Consider the following 22,383-nt stretch of genomic DNA (forward strand, 5'->3'; position numbering starts at 1 on the left):
GGCTTTTAAAAACTCCCAGCCTGTTTCATTACTCAAAACCGCAATCATGGGTAAGACTGCCGACCTGACTGCTGTCCAGAAGGCCATCATTGACACCCTCAAGCAAGAGGGTAAGACACAGAAGGAAATTTCTGAACAAATAGGCTGTTCCCAGAGTGCTGTATCAAGGCACCTCAGTGGGAAGTCTGTGGGAAGGAAAAAGTGTGGCAAAAAACGCTGCACAACGAGAAGAGGTGACCGGACCCTGAGGAAGATTGTGGAGAAGGACCGATTCCAGACCTTGGGGGACCTGCGGAAGCAGTGGACTGAGTCTGGAGTAGAAACATCCAGAGCCACCGTGCACAGGCGTGTGCAGGAAATGGGCTACAGGTGCTGCATTCCCCAGGTCAAGCCACTTTTGAACTAGAAACAGCGGCAGAAGCGCCTGACCTGGGCTACAGAGAAGCAGCACTGGACTGTTGCTCAGTTTTGCATGTCATTCGGAAATCAAGGTGCCAGAGTCTGGAGGAAGACTGGGGAGAAGGAAATGCCAAAATGCCTGAAGTCCAGTGTCAATTACCCACAGTCAGTGATGGTCTGGGGTGCCATGTCAGGTGCTGGTGTTGGTCCACTGTTTTATCAAGGGCAGGGTCAATGCAGCTAGCTATCAGGAGATTTTGGAGCACTTCATGCTTCCATCTGCTGAAAAGCTTTATGGAGATGAAGATTTCATTTTTCAGCACGACCTGGCACCTGCTCACAGTGCCAAAACCAATGGTAAATGGTTTACTGACCATGGTATTACTGTGCTCAATTGGCCTGCCAACTCTCCTGACCTGAACCCCATAGAGAATCTGTGGGATATTGTGAAGAGAAAGTTGAGAGACGCAAGACCCAACACTCTGGATGAGCTTAAGGACGCTATCGAAGCATCCTGGGCCTTCATAACACCTCAGCAGTGCCACAGGCTGATTGCCTCCATGCCACGCCGCATTGAAGCAGTCATTTCTGCAAAAGGATTCCCGACCATGTATTGACTATTGAGTGCATAACTGAACATAATTATTTGAAGGTTAACTTTTTTTTTTGTATTAAAAACACCTCTTTTATTGGTCGGATGAAATATGCTAATTTTTTGAGACAGGAATTTTGGGTTTTCATGAGCTGTATGCCAAAATCATCAGTATTAAAACAATAAAACACCTGAAATATTTCAGTTGGTGTGTAATGATTCTAAAATATATGAAAGTTTAATTTTTATCATTACATTATGGAAAATAATGAACTTTATCACAATATGCTAAGTTTTTGAGAAGGACCTGTATATATATATATATATATATATATATATATATATATATATATATATGTGTGTGTATATATGAAGACCTCCAATGCAAAAACTTCTAAAAGCCAACTATGTCAAAAATGAGATAATAATATTGAATGAATGCTCTTCGCACATAGTATACGCTCATCAAATACTTTCAATTCAAACTCACTAAATCCCAGCCTCAGCCCATTCAGAAATGTCGGTACTTAGGTAGGTTTAGGTTTGTATACTTAGGTACCTATACATAGGAGCCTGATAAAAATGTTAATATTTAAGAAAAACGTTAGACAGACTTAGAAGTCTTAGATTAGGCCCTCGAGCATGATTTTATGTCTGTTATGTTTGGACCCAGTGATTTCTTACTGTGTGTTTGTAAACGTCTGTTTCTCTCCGCTGTGGCATGTAGTGAATGTATGCAGTCGATTAAGGCCACACAATTAAGTATCTTGTAAAGTGTCATAATGAATTCTCTCTCATATATATTATGCTGTTCTTTTTCTTCGACCATCAGGCTGTTATTGTTGGGGGTCTTTGGGCATTGTGCCAGCTACTGTGCCTACTGCCAGAAAACAGGAAAAGGAAATGATCAAGAATCACCAAAAACACACGATGGATATTTATAGAAAGGAACTCGTCCAAGAGAAACAGTGAAACAGAGCATTATTACATACACTGACGCACTTGCACACACACGCGCACACACACACACACACACACACACTTCCCACTCAGACACACACACACACGGTGGTCCGGTGGACGGAAATGAGTGTTTTCTTGTGGTGATGATTTTATTTTTCTAAATGTAATTAAACTTTCTTTCCCTTCTACCTCAGAATGGTTTGCTTAGCTTAGAAGATTTCCATAAGCACACATTCCTCTCAGATCTGTCATTAGTCATGGGTTTTCTCTCTTTCCCAAATCTGTATCCTTTTGTCCCTTTTTCTTTGGCCATTCTTTGGAGTTTGTCAGCTATTTTCATAATAGATTGAAGAAATAGATCAAGGATGCTCAAGGTCCGGCCTCAGGGCCAAATGCAGCTCCCCATTAGGTTATCAGCCGATAATTATCTTTAACAACATTGTTATTGTTTTTGACAGGTCAGTTACAGTTTCTACATGTCCACACTGAAACCAAGTGACACAACAGGACAAAATTGCTTCCTTTATAATCAGAAAGGTTGTGTGTTTTGCAGGTGCTTATTATGAGGCCGTTCTACATCATGCCACTTATTTGCAGTGTAAACAGTGTCATGTCACTTCGTGTTGATTTCTTGCACACAACTCAGTTAAATTGCATTTCTTTATTAGATTAATTCACCTTTTTTTTTGCTATCTATAATTATAAATAATAAATAATGACTTGAAAAATATTTATATTTTAATATAATTTAAACATTTTTTAAAAATAATTATATATTTAATAATGCATTTATATTTATTTAGTACAAAAATTATGATAATTAATTTTTAACAAATTATGAATTTGAAATTATTTTGATCCAGAGCGTTAGGATATTCAAATACTGTCATCATTATTGATGCATACTCAGACTGCATTTTAATGGGAAGATCTGGAGTTAGCATACTGGAAGCATTTATGAATTTTATGAATGTGTTAATGTGTAAATAAGATGTCATAATTAAATTCATATGGACTATATTGAGTGAAAAATGTTTCCAGCACTTATGACTATTTTGATAGATATAAAAGACTGGTATAAAATGAAATGAAACCCATGTATCATTACTATTACCAGATCATTCACAGGCCCCTGGTCATTTTCTAAAAGTGGCCATAAAGCAAAGTAATGTGAATATCCCTGACATAGATCTATATAGACCTTATTTCCTCAACATCCCAGTCTTTCTGCCCCTCAGTGGGCATCTCCGTCTGGGTCAGCAGTTTTCTGTTTCTTCAGTTTTACTCTTGTGTGTGTGCCGCTGCCCAAAATGTAGTTTAATGACTTGAGCAGTGCTGCTGGCAGGAGGAACACTTGAATAGATAACTCCACCCTGGAGATTTATTGGCCAAGCAGTAGTGGACTTGGACTTGTGCTTGTGCATGAGTCTGTTATTGTTCTGTAATAGTCCCTCAGTGCCGTGGAGAAAAGAGCGGTCGCTCCCCGTGGAGCTTTATGTAAATCATCAGTATTCTTTTCAGCAGCATCCTCTTTTCTTCTGCATAAAAGCTTCTCTCTGTTCCTCTCCAACCATAGCCAACACTGAAACAATCAATAATAAATGATAAATGACCAAATGGAGCAGAGCCAAATGTATAGCACTCAGTGTGAATCTTGGTTTTCTGGTAGATGTGAAGCCTGTTTTTACGTAAGAGTAAAAACAAAATACAACTTTGTGACTTGATGTATCCAAATCTAAATATCTCACAGTAGCCACTTCATTTTTTTCTGTATCTCACAAATGAGAGTTATATCTAACTATTCGACTAAGCAACTTTGTATCTCAAATTGCAACTTTACATCTGATATTGAAACTTAATATCTCACATCGCAACTTTAGGTAGCACTTTATTTTACAGTGTTCTTGTTACATATGTTACATGTAATTACCATAGTAATAACAGTAAATGATGCATAATAACATGCAAGTAACCCTCAACCAAATCCTAATCCTACCCTAACCCTATAGTATGTACATGTAGTTGCTTAATGTTACTCAGTACTTAATTATATAATTACACTGTAACAATGACACCTTAAAATAAAGTGTTACCCAACTTTATATTTCAGAATTGAGACTTTATGGGCCCTATTTTAACAGTCTGAAACTCAAGTGTCAAAGCGCAAAGCGCAAGTAACTTTGTGGGCGGATCCCGGCGCTGTTGCTATTTTCCCGGCGGGATAAATGCCTCTTGCGCCTGGCGCAAATCTAAAAGGGGTTGGTCTGAAGTAGCTGCATTATTCATAGGCGTGGTTTGGGTGTAACGGGAAACAAACCAATAAGAGCTTTATATCACATTCCCTTTAAAGGTGCAGTGTGTGATTTTTTTCGCGACATCTAGCGGTTCGGCTACGAGTTGCACTGAGGGCTCAGCCCACTGCTCACCCCTCCCTTTCGAAGAAGCTACGGTGCCTGAAACTGGACAAACATATCGTCGTCTGAGACAGCAGAGAATAGCCAGAGTAAGCCAAGAGTGTGTAACATTGTCACTGTTTCTGTACCACAGTCCATTATAAACCACATCATGGATAAAGTTTACAAAGCCATAGTCAGTTGAGGATCAAGGGTCTTAATATATAATATAATAATAGTAATCAGCTGATTGTCTCACAAACGTAACCAGCACATTTCCCCCCACATAGCAAACCCATAATACAGCGAGGGAGAAGAACCACATGAAACTATGTGTAGCAATGTTCAGGGAAGAAGGAGGCGGGAACCGGCGAACAATCAAAATAAACTTTATTTAAAATAAAACAAACAAACTAAAATACCGCCAGCAGCCCCTCGCGGACGACTGCTGGCTTACCCAAAATAAAACATAACGGCCAGCAGCCCCTCGCGGACGACTGCTGGCTAAAATAAAACACAAATACAAAAACCAGAACAACTAAAATCAGGCCTGTTCCTCTCTCGATCATCAACGTCGTCGCTCCTCCTTTATGCTTCCGCTCCTCCGTGAGAGATGCGAGACCGGTGTGCTCACAGGTGTTGCTCATTATCAATCGCACCACCGGCCTCGCGCCGTTCTCTCACGTCCCTCGGCCGTCCTGTTCGCCACATACCCCCATCGCCCCTCACAGGCCGGGGGGTACCCACGAGCCTGTGCCTACTCCCCCCCCCGGCGGCGGCGATCCCTGGGGGGTATGGACCGACAAGCCGAGGGAAATGGAGACGGAAGCATGAGGAGCGACAGATCGAGAGAGGGGAGAGAGAAAAAAAAAATGGTCCGGTTCCCACAACGCGCTGCCATCTGGTCCCCCACCAGCTGGGCGATCTCCTCCGCGGTGCCTGGCGGTGACGCTGGATGGCCCTCGGTGGACAGTTCGACGCTCCTCCGCCGCCCGGTGGACGGCGACGGCTCCTCGGGTGCCTTGGGCAGACGGTAGGAGTCCCCCGCTCCCTGCACCTCCCCTTCTCTGGTGGACGGCAGCAGGCTCCGGCCCCCGGCGAGCGGCGGCGACTCCTCCTCTCCATCCCGGATGGCAGCCGCCCCTCCAATACACAGGCGGCCGGCAGCGAGCTCGACCGTCCAACCGGCAACTCTCTCCAGCGCACCGCCTCGAGCGTCCATGGCCGCAAGTCCCCCGCTCCCTGCTCCTCCCCTTCTGGCGGATGGCAGCAGGCTCCGAGGCCGTTGTTATAGTAATAATATAACAACTATATATTGTTTCTAACAGGAAAGTAAAAGTTTAGCTGGCTCAATATGAGCTGTTACTGTGGCTGAGCTGGTTAAAGCGTAAAGCCTTGTTTAAACTCGACGCGTCCGCATGAGCCCAAAGGTGCGTGCGGCAAAAATGGCATGATTGTACAGCGCACACGCCTCCGCATCCACTAGACACCATTTACTACACACAGTAGGCTTTTTTTCTCTGATTTTGAAAACTCTTCGCGATCGACTTAAAATGCTTCCAAGATCGACGGGTTGTTGATTCCTGTAACGTTACTGTTTTACGGTCAATGACAAGAGTACTAATCAGCTGTCTCGCGAACGTGCAGCACATTTATCCCCACATAGCAAAGCCATAACACAGCGAGGGAGAAGAACTAAGTTACATGAAACAATCCAACTACATATTTTACACCACTGACAAGGGAAAAGTAACTACTCACGGTGTTTATGGCTAGCTTCTAGCTTTCTGCTGCTTCTCTTTCAAGGTTGGGACGAAACGCGCTCTGTAGCGCTGTTTGTTCGCTGTCGGCTACGGTAGAAACATGACGTCACAATATGTCGACCTTCATAGAAGGGGATTCCCGCGGTTATGTAGATATAAATGTCTCATTCTAAGGTAATAAAAACATTACGGTTTATTAAGTAAGTTCTTTATACACCACTGACAACATAGTTATGGATGTCACATTGCATTTCTGTTAATAGATACTCAAATTTTTTACACATTGCACCTTTAAGAGCATGATGAACGAGGTGCGCTTGTTCCATGACGCAATACTATTATAACCAGGCGCGCTTCAGAATCGGTTCACAGCCGAGGAGATCGATGTTCTCGTCAGGGCCGTAAAATAAAGAGAAGTGACATTGGGGATGGGACAAACCCACCCAAATTAGCTTCGGTTAAACATGCATATAATAATTTGGGTAAATGTGTAAGCTTTATGCCTATTTTCCCCATCGTCATGGACACAACAATGATTTCCCTCGTGTTTTAATATTTTTCCTTATAATAATGTATGATTTGCAAAAAGTTAAATGCATCTGTGTAGATGAGAGAATCATCTACAGTGTATGCGCGTTGTTCACACTCTGTATTATGGCCAAGCATGCGCGCTTAAAATAGCATCTGAATGTACGCGCAACGTGCCATTGACTTTAGACTAGTTTTTTTTCTGGTCAGTGGCGCAATTGTTTTATAGAACATCAAAATAGCTTGAGGGAAAGTTTGCGCCGGAACACGCCTCCTCTTTGCGCTGAACCGCCCCGGGGAGCGCAAGTGTATTTCTTAGTTAACCGACGTGTTTCTGTGGAGGGAAACGTCCGCTTTGCGCGGGTGCAAAATAGGAATGATACATGCGTCAGTGTACAAAGTCATTCGAGCCGGGTGCAAGATAGGGCCCATTATCTTATTTATATCTCGCATTGCAACTTTACTTCTCACATTGCAACTTTACATCTGATATTGAAACAATATCTTACATAGCAACTTTATATTTCAGAATTGAGACTATATGTTATTTATATCTCGCATTGCAACTTTATTTCTCATATTGCAACTTCACATCTTAGTATTGCAACTATATCTCCCAACTGCGTCTTTAAATCTAAGAATTGAGACTTTGTCTCACACTGAAACATAATATGAGATATAAATTTGCAATTGTGTGATATAATGCAACTTAATCGTGACTTTTTTCAAATTTTTTACTTTATCTCACAATCTTTTTTATTTATTTATTTAACTTTGAGACAGAAACAGGCTTTCATAGGTAGGCTGAGGGTGGAAACAAATAGGATGTTCATCTTCATGCATCTGCTGTCATTGATAAAATATGGTTTCTCCATTTCTTTCTTACTCAGACGTGGCAATAGGGGCTCCGTTCGCAGGTGAGGACCGTGGTGGCAGGGTCTTCATCTATAATGGGCAGAAATCTGGACTGATGTTACGGGCATCTCAAGTGCTGAGAGGTGACTGGGCCTCATCCGCCATCCCAGCAGGCTTTGGATTCACCCTGCGTGGAGCGTCTGACCTCGATAACAACCAGTACCCTGGTGAGTAAAGAAAAACCTTCGGTCTCTTCCTCTCTGTTTACGCAAGTTTCTGTTAAGACAATCATGCTTAGGAACTGATGTAAGCCAGGGAGATTTGATGTAGGAGGAATGAAAGCCTGGATGAAGAAGAAAAAGACTGGACATCCAAGTTGAGTCACTTTGTTGGTCAGTCCGCTGGTCATTTTTTACAAATGTGTGCAAGTATTTCCACTCATTCTTGATCTTTTCTTTTGTTTCTCTTTGCCTTCTTTTTTTGTGGGATACTGTTTCTGCATATTATTTTCATTGCTGTTTATCACGATCGATTTATAATGTTTTTATTGAGAACAATCTTCCACATGATGAGGTCTATGTGATTTCTGACACTCTTCTGTCTGAACCTCATCCGGATTTATTAATGAATGATGTTTCTGCTCGTTTTCATTGAACACAGAAAAAATTTGGGGTTTACCTGAAAGGGTCAAATCTTATTGAACATTTTAGAGCCGATTGTTTCAAGACTATATAGATAAACATTTGCAGGTGACTGAACAAGCTATTTATAGCCTGTGTGTGTGTGACAGACATTTTGACTGGGCTCCAGATGAAGTTTTAAGGGTTCAACTCTTGTTCCTCAAACCCAGGTGTTTCTGAGTATCTGTGAGAAGAAATGATCAGGAAGTTTAAAGCAGCTACATAAATGTTTCATTAAAATGTTTATTTTGAATTTTAAATGATCCCAACTAGTCTTCACACAGTGTTTGTGGATTAGTTTATATTAAAATGAACTGTCTGAGTGAATATTCAGATCTTTTAGAAGAACATAGATCTGCATGTTCCCACAATCCATCACAGCTGCGCCATAATCTTGTTTTGACTAAAAGAAACATGAATTAACTGATTCATTTTCAGAAACAGAACTACAGAAACACCCAGCGTGTTTCTAAAGCCAAACTCTGCTGTAACGCCTCAAGCCCATTTCAACAAAAACAGAGCGGTGTATTCATTCTTTCTGTCCTTTAATCTCCCCTTTAATTTTTTAATGGCATTGTACAAAATCATCAAAGCAGATGCTGTCACATGCTTTCTTTATAGAGACAGGAAGTCAGATGGTTAGGCAGCTTATATGCACATGTGTGTCGCATGAGTGTGTGTGAGAGTTTGCTCTTTCATGGTGACAGGATTGTCATCTTAAATATGCTCTAATAAACGCAGATATTTTCCATACATGAAAACCATAGATGGATGGTAGAACAATCATACACAGGTGTACACACACACACACACACACACACACACAATGATGTTGAACAGACCCAGAAAGCAAAACGAAAGACAGAAAACAGGTTTTCCTGTCTCTTCCTCTCAGAATGGATAAATCACAGCTTTTTAGAGATGTGATCTCCGCAATCTTTGATCTGTGTGGATGTTCTTATCGGCCTCTATAATGTGTGTGCATGTACATTTCTTCAGATCTTTATCACTTTTATCAGTTCATTCAGATTAAAATTGTTTTGTTGTATTCCACTTTGGTAAGTTGCTTTGGATAAAGGCATCTGCTAGATGAATAAATGTAAATGGGTCATGTTGAAAATTTTATTTAGTTATGGTTTCTTAAAGAAACTATGGTTTCTTGCATAATTTAGTTTTACATGACCATTTTACACCTAGATTTTGATATGTAAATAATCTCTATCATGATTTTCTAACATCTAAGCAAACTGTATGTAAACTGCCATAGTGTTTAATAACATGGGTAGATATGTAAATGTAAGCACTTTTATATTAATGTGTTGATAGTTCTGTGTTCTGAAAGATGATTTTACAGCTTAGTTTTGATAAATGGTCTTGGTTGAATGAGGAAGTAGCGTTATGTTGCTTTGTGTCTGAAACCAGTAATAGAAATTTAGTAAATTGCCTGAATTCTTTTCATCTGGCATTATATTGGGTTGCTCCTCATAAAATGTACATTAAAGGAATAGTTAACCCAACATGAATTCTGTCATTATTTACTCAACCTCATGTTGTTCCAAACTTGTATGACTTTTTTTCTTCTGTGGAGCATATTTTGATAAATGTCTCAGTGTGTTTTTACATACAATGGAAGTCAATATTAAGCAAATCTTTTTGGTTACCAATAGGGCTGGGACGGTTACCGCATTACCGTAATACCGCGGTCACGTGACTCCAACCGCGGGTCTGAGCTCATCACCGTCATCACCGAAAAAAAAATAATAATAATTGGCCAGCACGTGTGCACGTTGTGTCTAATGACATGGATTCATTGATTCTAATGACATGGATTATGTTTAATGATATTGTGGCTTACATGGATTCAAGGTTTTCTAAACAAAATTTATCATCAAAAGATGGAGCAAATCCGACCTTTCGCGAGTTGAGGAGCGCAATGCTCCATGACACACAATAACATTCCATTCGTATTAGAGATGCGCGGATGGGCTATTATTATTTCATCCGCAACCGCATCACAAAACTCATCATCTGTCCGCCATCCACCCTTACCTACGTTTTTTTGATAAATTTTCGAAACCGCATTCGCGGCGCTGACTGTTTTAAGGTCTATGAGCAATGCGAGGCGCTGCTGCCGAGAGGCTAGAAAGCTCTTGGCTGTTCTAGAAAGAACACTGATCCAACGCAGCAAAGATATTTAAAGGCTAAAGTCCCTAGAATATTGGCTATGTTGTATCCCCAGAATATCAGCTGTGAACTCCGTCTCCGATCGGCGCACAGGGATAAATATAAATAAGTAAATAGCCTATACCGCACATCGGCAAACCTTGCCTTACCTGACTAGGCTACTGTAGACTAAATTGTTATCATTTCGTTTTGAATTTTGTTTAAAAGTAGACATTTAGGCCCAGCCTACGCCGAGTTTCGGTTCATTTATGAGACGAGCTCCAGTTCACGCGCAAGAGACCGCACCGGCGCTTCCACGTCCTCCTATTTATATGTCTGCTATATTTGCTTCTTATTTATTAATTCCAGGCAATTAGTTAATGAAACAGTGATTAAAATTAAGGTACAATTTATACAAAACGAAATTTAATTTAAAGAAAGGCTTTCTACAAAAAAAAACTTAATAAAGTGGTCAAAATTGTGTCTGACCCATCTTATGATCTTATCTTACTGCTGTTCATTTTTCATATAATCGACATAGATTAAATAAAAAATAACACTATATTATGTAAACATAAATATGGAGTATAATATTTGTAATTAAGACATGTTGCAATAGGTGTTCTTTCATTTCCAATGTGAACATCATAATGTATTCTCCTGAAAATTATTAATTCAATGCGAATGTATCTGAGAATATTCTTAAATAAGGAAATCTATTCAGTGATTGGTTCATGCCAAATTACTGCTTAATGAAAATTTGACTATTTCAAATTGTGCTCGTTTTTTTTCGGATGTAGGTGACAATATTTAACAAAGTCTGTCTAACAAAAACGACTTCTGGTGCGTGCGCGAAAAGTCTTTTTTGTGATTTAAAGCGGTTTATCGCCATACCGCGGGAAAATCTTGCTTTTCAACCGCGGTTAGAAAAAATCCATACCGCCCCAGTTACCAATATTCTTTAGAATATCTACTTTTGTGTTCTGCAGAAGAAAGTCATGCAACTTTAAAACAACATGAAGGTGAATAAATGATGACAGAATTTCAATTTGTTTTTAGAAGAACCATTTAAATTTTTTTAGAAGAACCATACCTTTAAACATCAAATATCAAATATCAGCATCAATTTAAGCACTCGGGTTGAACATGTATCTTCCTTAAGAGACATTTCAACTGGGGTTCCTCAGGGCTCTACCCTTGGGCCTCTACGTTTTAGCTTGTATTCAAACGATCTGTCCTGGGGTGGATATTCAAATGTATGCAGATGACACTGTGCTGACACTGTTATGTACATGTCAAAACCAGAGAACAAGTGGCACTTAAATTATCTTCTGCTATGACAAAAATATATGACTGACTTACTCACTGATGTTAAATGCTATATGTGTCATGGGAATGAACGAGAGTGGAGACAAGAGCAGGTAAGTGAGGTTTATTTATAGTGAAGTCAACACAGAGAGGAACAAAGTCACAGCTTCCGACACACAGGGACGGGCAAGCGATGCAGGGACCTTGATGGACGCCTGGGAAGTGATGTGAAGAGGGTGAAGCGCTGATAGCCAGTCCAGAGAGTGCTGTTGAATCAGTGACGAGGAACACGAAGACATCCAGGACAGGAACGCAGGTACAGATAACAGCCAGACAGGAACAGGAACGAACACCAGGAACACATCACAACGATCTGACAAGGACGAGACGAAAACAGTGAGTATAAGTAGGCATCGCTGATCAGGTTCAGCTGGTGCTGGGATAGAATGCAGCTGGCGCCACTGATCAGCGGTATGGAAGGGAGACCACGCCCACACTCACACGCACAACAACAATGACACGAGACAAGGATAGAATGAATTCAAACACCGTGACAGTACCCCTGCAGGCGGATTAAAGTGTGAATGAAACACGGGCTTTAATTTGGAAACATGGAAGACGGGGTGAATTCTCCTGTACGTCGGAGGAAGTTTGATTCGGACTGCCACCGGACTAAGGATTTTGGTGACAGGAAACGGGCCGATAAATTTAGGAGCCAATTTATTGGAAACGGAGCGGAGAGGAATGTTCTTGGTTGAAAGCCACACTTTTTGACCAACGACGTAAACAGGAGGCTTCGACCGGTGGCGATCGGCCTTAGCCTTGGTGCGCGCCCTCACCTGGAGCAGAGTCTCGCGGGCTCTGGTCCATGTGCGGTGGCACCTCTGGACGAAGGCGTGAGCGGAGGGGACCGCGACTTCGGATTCCAGGCTAGGAAAAATCGGTGGCTGGTAACCTAGACTACACTCAAACGGAGATAGGCCCGTGGATGACACTGGCAACGAGTTATGAGCGTACTCAACCATGGAAAGCTGTTGACTCCAGGAGGAAGGATTCTTGGAGACCAAACATCGCAACACTCTTTCCAGATCCTGGTTGGCTCTCTCGGTTTGGCCATTGCTCTGGGGATGAAACCCAGAGGACAGACTGACAGTCGCTCCCAGTAACTTACAAAATTCACGCCAGTATTTGGACACAAACTGGGGACCCCTGTCGGAAACCACGTCAATCGGGAGGCCATGTAAGCGAAAGACGTGGTCAACCACAGTAACCGCTTTCTCCTTGGCAGAGGTTAATTTGGGCAAGGGGATGAAATGAGCCGCCTTCGAGAACCGGTCCACTACGGTCAAAACGACCGTCTTGCCCTGGGAGGGCGGGAGGGCGGTAATGAAATCTAGCGCAATGTGGGACCAGGGTCTCGAAGGGACAGACAGCGGTTGGAGTAGCCCATCCGGGGGTCGATTGGAAGTCTTACCAGTGGCACAAACCGAGCAAGCCAAGACGAAACTGCGAATGTCGCGAGCCATTAATGGCCACCAGAATCGTTGCTTAACCAAAAAACTGGTGCGATTAACCCCTGGATGACAAGCCACGTTAGAACAATGCCCCCATTTGATGACGTCGGACCGTAACCCCTCCGGCACAAATAATCGACTCAGTGGGCCACCGGGCAGAGGCGTTACCCCTTCTAAGGCCATCTTGACCTTCGACTCGATCTCCCATGTGAGTGTGGAAACAACTAGGGTCTCAGGTAAAATGCACTCGGGAGTAAGCGGGCATTCGGAATGGTCAAAAATACGAGATAAAGAATCAGGTTTGATGTTTTTGGAACCCGGGCGGTACGATAGAGAAAAATCAAAAGGACCGAAAAAAAAAGCCCACCGAGCTTGCCTGGAGTTGAGTCTTTTGGCCGTGCTGATATATTCTAAGTTCTTATGATCAGTCCAGACGATAAAAGGTACCCCCGATCCCTCTAGCCAATGACGCCACTCCTCTAACGCTAGCTTGACCGCCAACAACTCCCTGTTGCCAATGTCATAGTTACGTTCAGCAGGTGATAGACGATGGGAAAAAAACGCGCATGGATGCATCTTGTCGTCTGTGGAAGAGCGCTGGGAAAGAACTGCGTCTACCCCCACCTCTGACGCGTCGACCTCCACCACGAACTGACGTGAGGGATCAGGGGCTATCAAGATGGGAGCCGAAACGAAGCGGCCCTTCAGTTTGGCGAATACAGCCTCAGCTGTATCGGACCACCTGAACGTAGTTCTGGGGGAGGTCAAGGCAGTCAGAGGCGGAAAACCGCTGGGGAGTTGGACAGCCCGAACGGCATAACCAAGTATTCAAAATATCCCCTGGGGGTATTAAAAGCGGTTTTCCATTCATCCCCCTCCCTGATCCGAACCAAATGATAGGCATTACGCAAGTCCAATTTAGTGAAGATCGATGCTCCCTGCAACCTCTCGAAGGCTGAAGACATCAACGGTAAGGATAGGTATTCTTTATCGTGATGTTGTTCAACCCCCGGTAATCAATACAAGGTCGCAGCGAACCATCCTTCTTCCCCACAAAAAAGAACCCCGCCCCCGCTGGAGAAGAGGAAGGCCGGATGAACTTAGACGCTAGAGAATCAGAAATATATTTCTCCATAGCCTCCCTTTCTGGAACAGAAAGTGAATATAACTTGCCCTTAGGCGGAGACTTACGTGGCAGTAAATCTATGGCACAGTCATAGGGACGGTGAGGAGGGAGAGAAGCAGCACGGGACTTACTGAACACTTCCTTCAGGTCCAGGTACTCAACGGGCACGTTGGATAAATCCACTGTTTCCTCCTGAAACACAGAAACAGGTACAGACGGACAGGCAGACGTAAGACAAGACTTATAACATTGAGTGCTCCATTCAGAGATGGAGTGTTGGCGCCAGTCAATACTGGGGTTGTGTAGTGTGAGCCAGGGGTGACCAAGGACTATGGGTGTCAGGGGAGAGTCCAGGATGAGAAATGACAGTGTCTCAGTGTGATTACCAGATGTAGTAAGTGTTATGGGACCGGTGGTGAGAGCAATGTTGGAAAGTCTTTGACCATTGAGAGCGTTGACGGATATGCTGTGATCAAGAGAAGTGACGGGAATGAATAGTTTATGTGCCAACTCACGGTCCATAAAATTTCTCTCCGCCCCTGAGTCCAGAAGTGCATGACAGTCGTGAGTACCGGTCCTCCATCTCAGTCTTACCGGGAGGAGCGTGGACGATGGTGGTGAGGACTTCTCGGCGGAGATCCCACCCTATAGTAGCCTCAATTTTACTACCGGGCTTGGCCTTTTAACGGACAGTCATGTACGAAATGGCCTGCCTCCCCGCAGTAAAGGCAGAGTCTGAGGGACCTCCGCCTTTCCTTCTCCTCGCCGGAAAGCCGAGCTCTACCCACCTGCATGGGCTCGTGATCGACGACGGGGCTGACCGTGTCTCTGCCGTTGGCTCGTGGGGGTTCCGTGACTCCAGGAAAACGAACCGGGGGAGCTCGACGTTCCATCCTGGCGAGTCTAGCATCCACTCTGAGAGCCAGATCCATGAGGCCATTCAAACTTGTGGGTAGGTCCAGCGTGTAAATCTCCCTTTGGACACGGTCAGCCAGCCCACGCAGGAACATGTCCCACTGCGCCTCCTCGTTCCACTGGCACTCGGCCGCCAGCGTGCGGAACTCAATGGAGTAATCGGAGACCGGTCGGTCTCCCTGATGTAAATCGGCGAGGACTCTAGCTGCCTCCCGTCCCGCAACCGACCGGTCAAACACTCTCTTCATTTCTTCGGCGAGTGCCTGGAACAAGGCGCAGCATGGGTCTTGGTTCTCCCACACCGCAGTTCCCCATAACGCCGCCCTCCCAGTCAGCAGCATCAGCACAAAGGCTACTCTGGATCTTTCGCTGTTGAAGGTGCGGGGTTGGAGCGAAAAATGCATTGAGCACCTGGTAAGAAACGCCCTGCAGTAGTTGGGCTCCCCTCCGTAAGCCTCCGGGACAGGAAGACGAGGTTCCCGGCTGGAAGGACGGCTCCGGTGGTGTGGGTTGAACTGGCGGTGTGGGCGGTGCAGTGGGGCCCCTAAGGGGTTGAAGCTGTTGGGTGAGCTCGGACACCTGCATCACTAAAGCTTGTACTGCCCGCCCTGTGTTCGCGATACACTCCTCTTGAGAATCCATCCGATTGACTGTGCGAGAGACAAACTCATTGAAAGTGATCTCCGAACTCCCTGCTGCCTCCATGTCACGGTCAGATCGTTCTGTCATGGGAATGAACGAGAGTGGAGACAAGAGCAGGAAAGTGAGGTTTATTTATGGTGAAGTCAACACAGAGAGGAACAAAGTCACAGCTTCCGACACACAGGGACGGGCAAGCGATGCAGGGAACTTGATGGACGCCGGTGAAGTGATGTGAAGAGGGTGAAGCGCTGATAGCCAGTCCAGAGAGTGCTGTTGAATCAGTGACGAGGAACACGAAGACATCCAGGACAGGAACGCAGGTACAGATAACAGCCATACAGGAACAGGAACGAACACCAGGAACACATCACAACGATCTGACAAGGACGAGACGAAAACAGTGAGTATAAGTAGGCATCGCTGATCAGGTTCAGCTGGTGCTGGGATAGAATGCAGCTGGCGCCACTGATCAGCGGTACGGAAGGGAGACCACGCCCACACTCACACGCACAACAACAATGACACGAGACAAGGATACAATGAATTCAAACACCGTGACAATATGTTCAGAAAACAGCGTGCAGGTTTTTTTTACTATTAAAAATAAGAATTTTTTGTTAATGGTGAGAAATTACAAATTATTTTAGACTTAAACCTCATATTTGAGAAGCATGTAAAAAAATTGGTATGTATAGTGATATATAACATTAGAAGTTGTTTATTTGTACAGAATCAACTTTCTACAGATGCTGCTAAAGTTTATCTGCAATCAATGATATTTTATAATTTTTAATACTGTGTTATCATCATGGTCGCAAAATCCTGGTTGGTTGGAAACTTGGTTGACAGTGTTTGAGTATGTCTACAGATATTAGAACTAAAATACTGTTTTCCACTAACTCTCTACATGAATTAAATCATCACACACAGAAACCTTTCCTGTTTATACGCCTTTTCATTTGTGTGTGTGTGTGTGTGTGTGTGGTTTGGGGTTTATGTGAGGGTTAGAGTGAACTTTGGTTAAATGCAGGGTTAAAGTCAAAGGTCAAGGGTCATTCATCATGACCTGCTTAAACAGCAGTGGAGATTACATACTCCACATTTCCTGTCCACCGCTTCAGGCATCGTTCTCAGATAGAACACAAAACAGACATACTCACATTGCACATTTAACAATTACTTAATTAATTTGAGAGAAAACCACAAATGGCAGCATGTAGGAACAGAATTTGTCGTTCTGTGAATAATAATGGGAAAAATAGTTCCCCTTTCCACTATTTTTCTACAATATATTGCTTCCAAAAACATGATATGTTGTTGCTAAGTGAAACTAATGTTACGTTCAGGACCCATTAGAAATGTTTTAGGAACTTGGGTGGGCACCCTATAAATATGCATGTACTACCAATCCGATCAAGAACAATTCTATCCAAAATCTACAGGGAGGAGTTCGGTTCTGGTTTTCTTTTTTGGATGGATGCGTGATTGAATGTCAGGTGAAATGAGAGAAAAATTCTGAACTGGAGATAAAAGAGAAGATTGCATTAGTTGGCTGTGCTCCGGCATTTCATTGGCTAGAGGATGAAGATGACTATAACAGACTCTAACCTTATTAAAGTTTAAGTGTTTGAGCTTCTCCCATCTCCTCCCTCCATCACACCACCTCCTATTAACCTATACCTGTGGTTAAGACCCTTGTGTTGTGGTGGCCGGAGGGTTTGACCTGAATATTTTGAGGTTGACTATTGCATTGCACACACACATTTACACCTCAATGCCATTCTGAGGAAGTTGGGGCGCTCAAATGAACTTTCCAGATGTGAGAATGTAATAAATTGAATTATTCTGTCATCTTCTCTGCCTTTACAAGATGAGAGCTCATGCCTTCAGGATGTGTGTGTGTCTGTCAGTCGGTGTTAGCATGCGTGTTTCTGTCCATTGTGTTGGAGGTGTGTTTTCTGTCACAATACCAAAAGCTGCTGACTCTGGTTTACAACGGGCTCTTTGCCAGGAGTGTTTCATTCCTGAAGGCAGGACCTGATGGAAAGCAAAGCCAGTGATCGACCTCAGTGAAACAGGAATCAAAGCCGCAGTCTCTGAGCACTCATTAGGGTGCTGGAGCTGTTCTGGAACATTCCTGCATGCGAGTCTCCGAGTTTGCCTGACTGCATGCATCCCTACAGGAGTGATTTGTTCTCTTCCTTCCTATTAATGCTTTGTACAATTCAAAAACCAAGGAGAAAGAATGGTCTCTTGCTCAAGTTGGTTTAAAGACTGAATGAAACCGACTTTGTGTAAAGGTTAAAGTTTAATGTTTACTTATTAAAAATTCTATACTTATCAAAATAACGATTTCACCATCAAAGAATACAAAATGTCCAATATTGTCTGAGCGGGTGACAGAAGCAGCTCTTTTGCTATGGTTTATGTTGGTTCAATTATAGTTTAATGAGATGTCGGAGATGAATGGATGGTTATAGCTTTAGCAGAGGCCATAGAGGAAGCAACATACCACGAACACACACGCACGCACGCACGCACGCACGCACGCACGCACGCACGCACGCACGCACGCACGCACGCACGCACGCACGCACGCACGCACGCACGCACGCACACACACACACACACACACACACACACACACACACACACACTTTGCCAACATTTCCACTGTTCCATCTCAAGTACTGGAGGTGAGGTTTGTTTGCACACATACCTGAATATTATTGTTGTCTGTGACCAGGTTTTGTTTTGTCTGATCAAAAAAAAAAAATGTATATATGGCTTTAAATTTTTTAGACAAAATGCTGACATTTTAACTATCCTTTCCTTGTTACTTTTGCTAGGTTACATTAGTTAAATAAAAATTGTTGCTGATTTTGAGTAGGGCTGGCTATGTAGAGAAACAGTAAAGATTTGGGAGGAGGAGGGAAGAATGGAGGAACGTTTTCTATTTTAATATATTTTGAATTATAATTTAGTCTGATTGCATTTCTTGCATTAATCCAGTCTTCAGTGTCACATAATCCTTCAGAAATCATTCTAATATGCTGATTTGTAGCTCAAAATTTGTTTTTTTGTTATTATCACATTTAAAACGGTTGTGCTGCTTAATATTTATTGTGGAAACCATAATACTTTTTTTAATAGAAGGTTCAAAGGAACATCTTTTATTTGAAATAAAAATATTTTGTACCAATTTAAATGTTTTTGTCACTTTTTATCAGTTAATTGTGTCCTTGCTAAATAAAAGCATTTATTTATATAAGACAGAGAGATGAGAGAGAGAGAGAGAAATCATATTAGCTAGTTTATTCACAATATCACAATGAAGTGAACAGAGGTGAATTTTAAATATTTTCACCTTTGATTTAAGCAGATTTCATCATATTTGTCTTTTTCACCAAGTGCTTTATTTAAGTAATGTTATTTTTCTTTCTTTCCCTTACTATAATCAAAATGCGTGAAACAAAACATGTTTTCATTATTTTTATTGTTATGTCAAATCCATTGAACTACTCCTAAACATGTTTCGTCTACCAGGAAAACGGCAACAAGCATGAGCGCGGGTATTAGCAATCAATTAAAAATTAATTCTATTAAGTTTTGTGGTATTAGTTGGTTTGTCTCACTTAACATTAGATGTACAAATTATTGATGGTGATTCAATTGATGGTATTATTAAACCTTGTCGCATGATTTTTGTTAAGACCCTGATTCATTTAAACTACATTACGATTCTTCCATTGCTTCATTAAAATCCCATATGGAATTCAGGTTTGTTGTGCCCACTGTGACGATGTCATAAGTTACCCCTGATTGTGGTGTATGCCCTGAGTTTGTTTGGTTTATATTTTTTGCATAAATTTTTGTTTCTCATTGTTTGGTTAAATGTGAGTTTGGTAACTTTTTCAAGTCTAAGCTGCACATTAGACTGATTACAAAAGACAATGTTTTTTTTCTTTTGTTTCTTTATTTAGAATTTACATAGAGTATATTAGTTTATATCCCCATTTTCAAAACGTACCTTCTGGTTTCATGTCTGCAGCATGGTTCCGGGGGTGGGGGTTTAAAGGGGCATTCGGCAGCTATTCATCATTTAGATGGTTTAATAACCTGTTCTGGAGAGAATGGTGACTTTCCCCGCTCCCCCCTCCTAGGCGGAAAACCAACCTTGCAACATGAGGATTAACGTCCCGGTAAATTGGAAATAGGAAATCTCGTGAGAAGCGAGAACGGGCGAGAAACACAAACTGCTTTACGGCAATTCGACATAAACACACACGCCGCTCTCAATGTGTATGATGTATCGGCCACCTCGGTAGACATAGCTCCACACCATAAAGTTGGCCGGCTCTGATAATAACAAATGCACATGAGCAGCGGTAGAAAGGGGGAGGAGGGGCCGCAAGTGAGTTTTTTTTACGACATTGTTGTGAAATATACGCCTCACAGCTGTAGGGGGAGCTCGTTGAGAAAACATGCGACAACAAACTGAAAATCAGCGAAGAAATGGTTGCCCGAATGCCCCTTTAAGAGGAAGTGTGGCCTTCCTGTTCCTCATTTTATGCCATCCCAAGGAATTCTGGGTAGTATTGTTTATTATTTGTATTTTTGTCCTTGTAAAATTTATGTTAATGTATTTTGATTATTATTTTCATTTAAGTTTATATATGTATTATGTATGTGTACGTATTATTTAAATTCCCTATTATTATGAAACGGTTGAACCTTTCAGTATAAAATAATTTATTTTGTCTGTTCGAGTCAGTTCTGGTGAGGGACCTCCGTGAGGAGGGTCGCCTTTAGTGTCTTTGTTTGTTATTTTTGATTTGTTATTCTTTTTCTGAAGTCAATAAAAATTTGAATTGACTGCAAGCAGTGTCTCCTGCCTTTGCTCTGGTCATGACACACACACCTTCATTAAGAGAAGAGGGAAACCATTCAGCATGGTGAATTTACCTTTCCTTTAATGAAATGTGGCTCGGTGCACCTCTGAGTTGAATGAGATTAAAGCCTCACACGTTCTCCGTGGCTCTCTGGGGTTTCTCTTTGGCTCTGTTCAGGGAAGACAGGTGATGTAAGACGCTAGACTGGTAGAATGAGAAACGGGTCGACCAATCTTTGATAGACCAAATCACTTCCAGCTGCAGTGTGCTTTGAAGCTTTATGATCCAGCCACTCGTTCTCTTTCCTCCTCTTTCTCTTGCAACACACATTTTTCACATTTTCATATATATTTTTCATACATATTTTCATATCATATTGTGTCTGTCCTGTCCTGCACCTCTTAGTATATTTCACTTTCTTTACAGATTTGCTGGTCGGTGCATTTGGAGTGAGTAAAGTTGTGGCCTACAGGTGAGACATTTTACACTTTATATACAACATTGTCAATTACAAATGTTAACAATTTTATATTTTAAAATGTTGACATGCACCTTCATAATACATTGTAGCTCACAGTGGGTTTTTCCTGGTTTTGAGTTTTCTGTTTCTCAGCTTTAAGTCTCAGCGTTCAAATGATGCCAATGCTACAATGGCATTGACAGAAAAAGTCATCTATCACAAAATTGTATTTCTTTGTTTCAAACACAGAAAAACATCAACATGATATTACATTTAGTTAGCAAGAAAAACAAATTTGGAATCTTTCTAGGCCATATTCTCAAAACACGTTTTTATGACAACCATTTAAATTAGATAATATCTCATCAATGGTTTTGAGAAATGTAATAAGAAACAATAATTATGCCATTAGAATGCATAGACTAATCAAAAATTTTCATGGTCAAAGCTAATAAATAGATCAGTATTTTTTTTAAATAAATGTTAGATATTAATTTAATCTTATTGATGTATATAGTGTGAATATATATATATATATATATATATATATATATAATTTGAATGCGTGTTTAATATATATCAAATTTCAATTTAAAATGTGCATAGATTTGATTGTAGTGTACTGTTTTGTGTTACTTTTCTTATTTGACTGCGGTACAAATAGGTCTAGAAAAAAAATCCTACTGAATTAAATGTGAACCTTGAAAATTATTTAGTTTTTCTTCCCATTTTAGTCAACCAATATTTTAAAACAAATACCCTTTAAGCTGACTACAATCATAACACACAGTTTTCTGTAATAAAGGCAGGCAATTTTATTTTATTTTTGATAAGAAAAATAAGAACAAAGTAGCAAATTACAAACAATAGGACAAACACAAAAAATATACAAATTAAATTAAAGTAGCATTGTAGTAAGAAATACTAGCGAAATTGAATAATCAAATGTAAAAATGAAACACTGTATAGTCTTCACTGTATGAATTCAATTTATGGTAAATTGATTCATATTAAAGATAAAAAAGTGATTTTTTTTAATTAACATTAATGAAACAGTTTATGAGGCTGCTGTCCTTTTAAAGCAGCACTAAGTCAGATTTTTTACCTTAAAATAATGTTTCCAAAATTGTTTCAGTGGTTCATCAAGTCGTGACATGGTGAAATGCACTTATGCCACAGCTTTGCGGTCC

General features: G+C 41.6%; 1 protein-coding gene across 1 annotated transcript in view; it reads left to right on the top strand.

Annotated features, from left to right (window-relative positions):
* The window catches only part of itga8 (integrin, alpha 8), a 93,830-nt gene that overhangs the window by 29,140 nt on the left and 42,307 nt on the right, over window positions 1-22,383 (top strand). The window contains exons 13-14 of the mRNA XM_077213974.1: window positions 7,529-7,720; window positions 21,160-21,205. Coding sequence (XP_077070089.1) covers window positions 7,529-7,720; window positions 21,160-21,205 — 238 coding nt within the window. The remainder of the gene's footprint in view (window positions 1-7,528; window positions 7,721-21,159; window positions 21,206-22,383) is intronic.

Source organism: Siphateles boraxobius, unplaced genomic scaffold, assembly GCF_051911475.1.
Source record: "Siphateles boraxobius isolate OS27281-9 unplaced genomic scaffold, OSU_SipBor_1 12, whole genome shotgun sequence".
In the NCBI taxonomy this organism is placed as follows: Eukaryota; Metazoa; Chordata; class Actinopteri; order Cypriniformes; family Leuciscidae; genus Siphateles; species Siphateles boraxobius.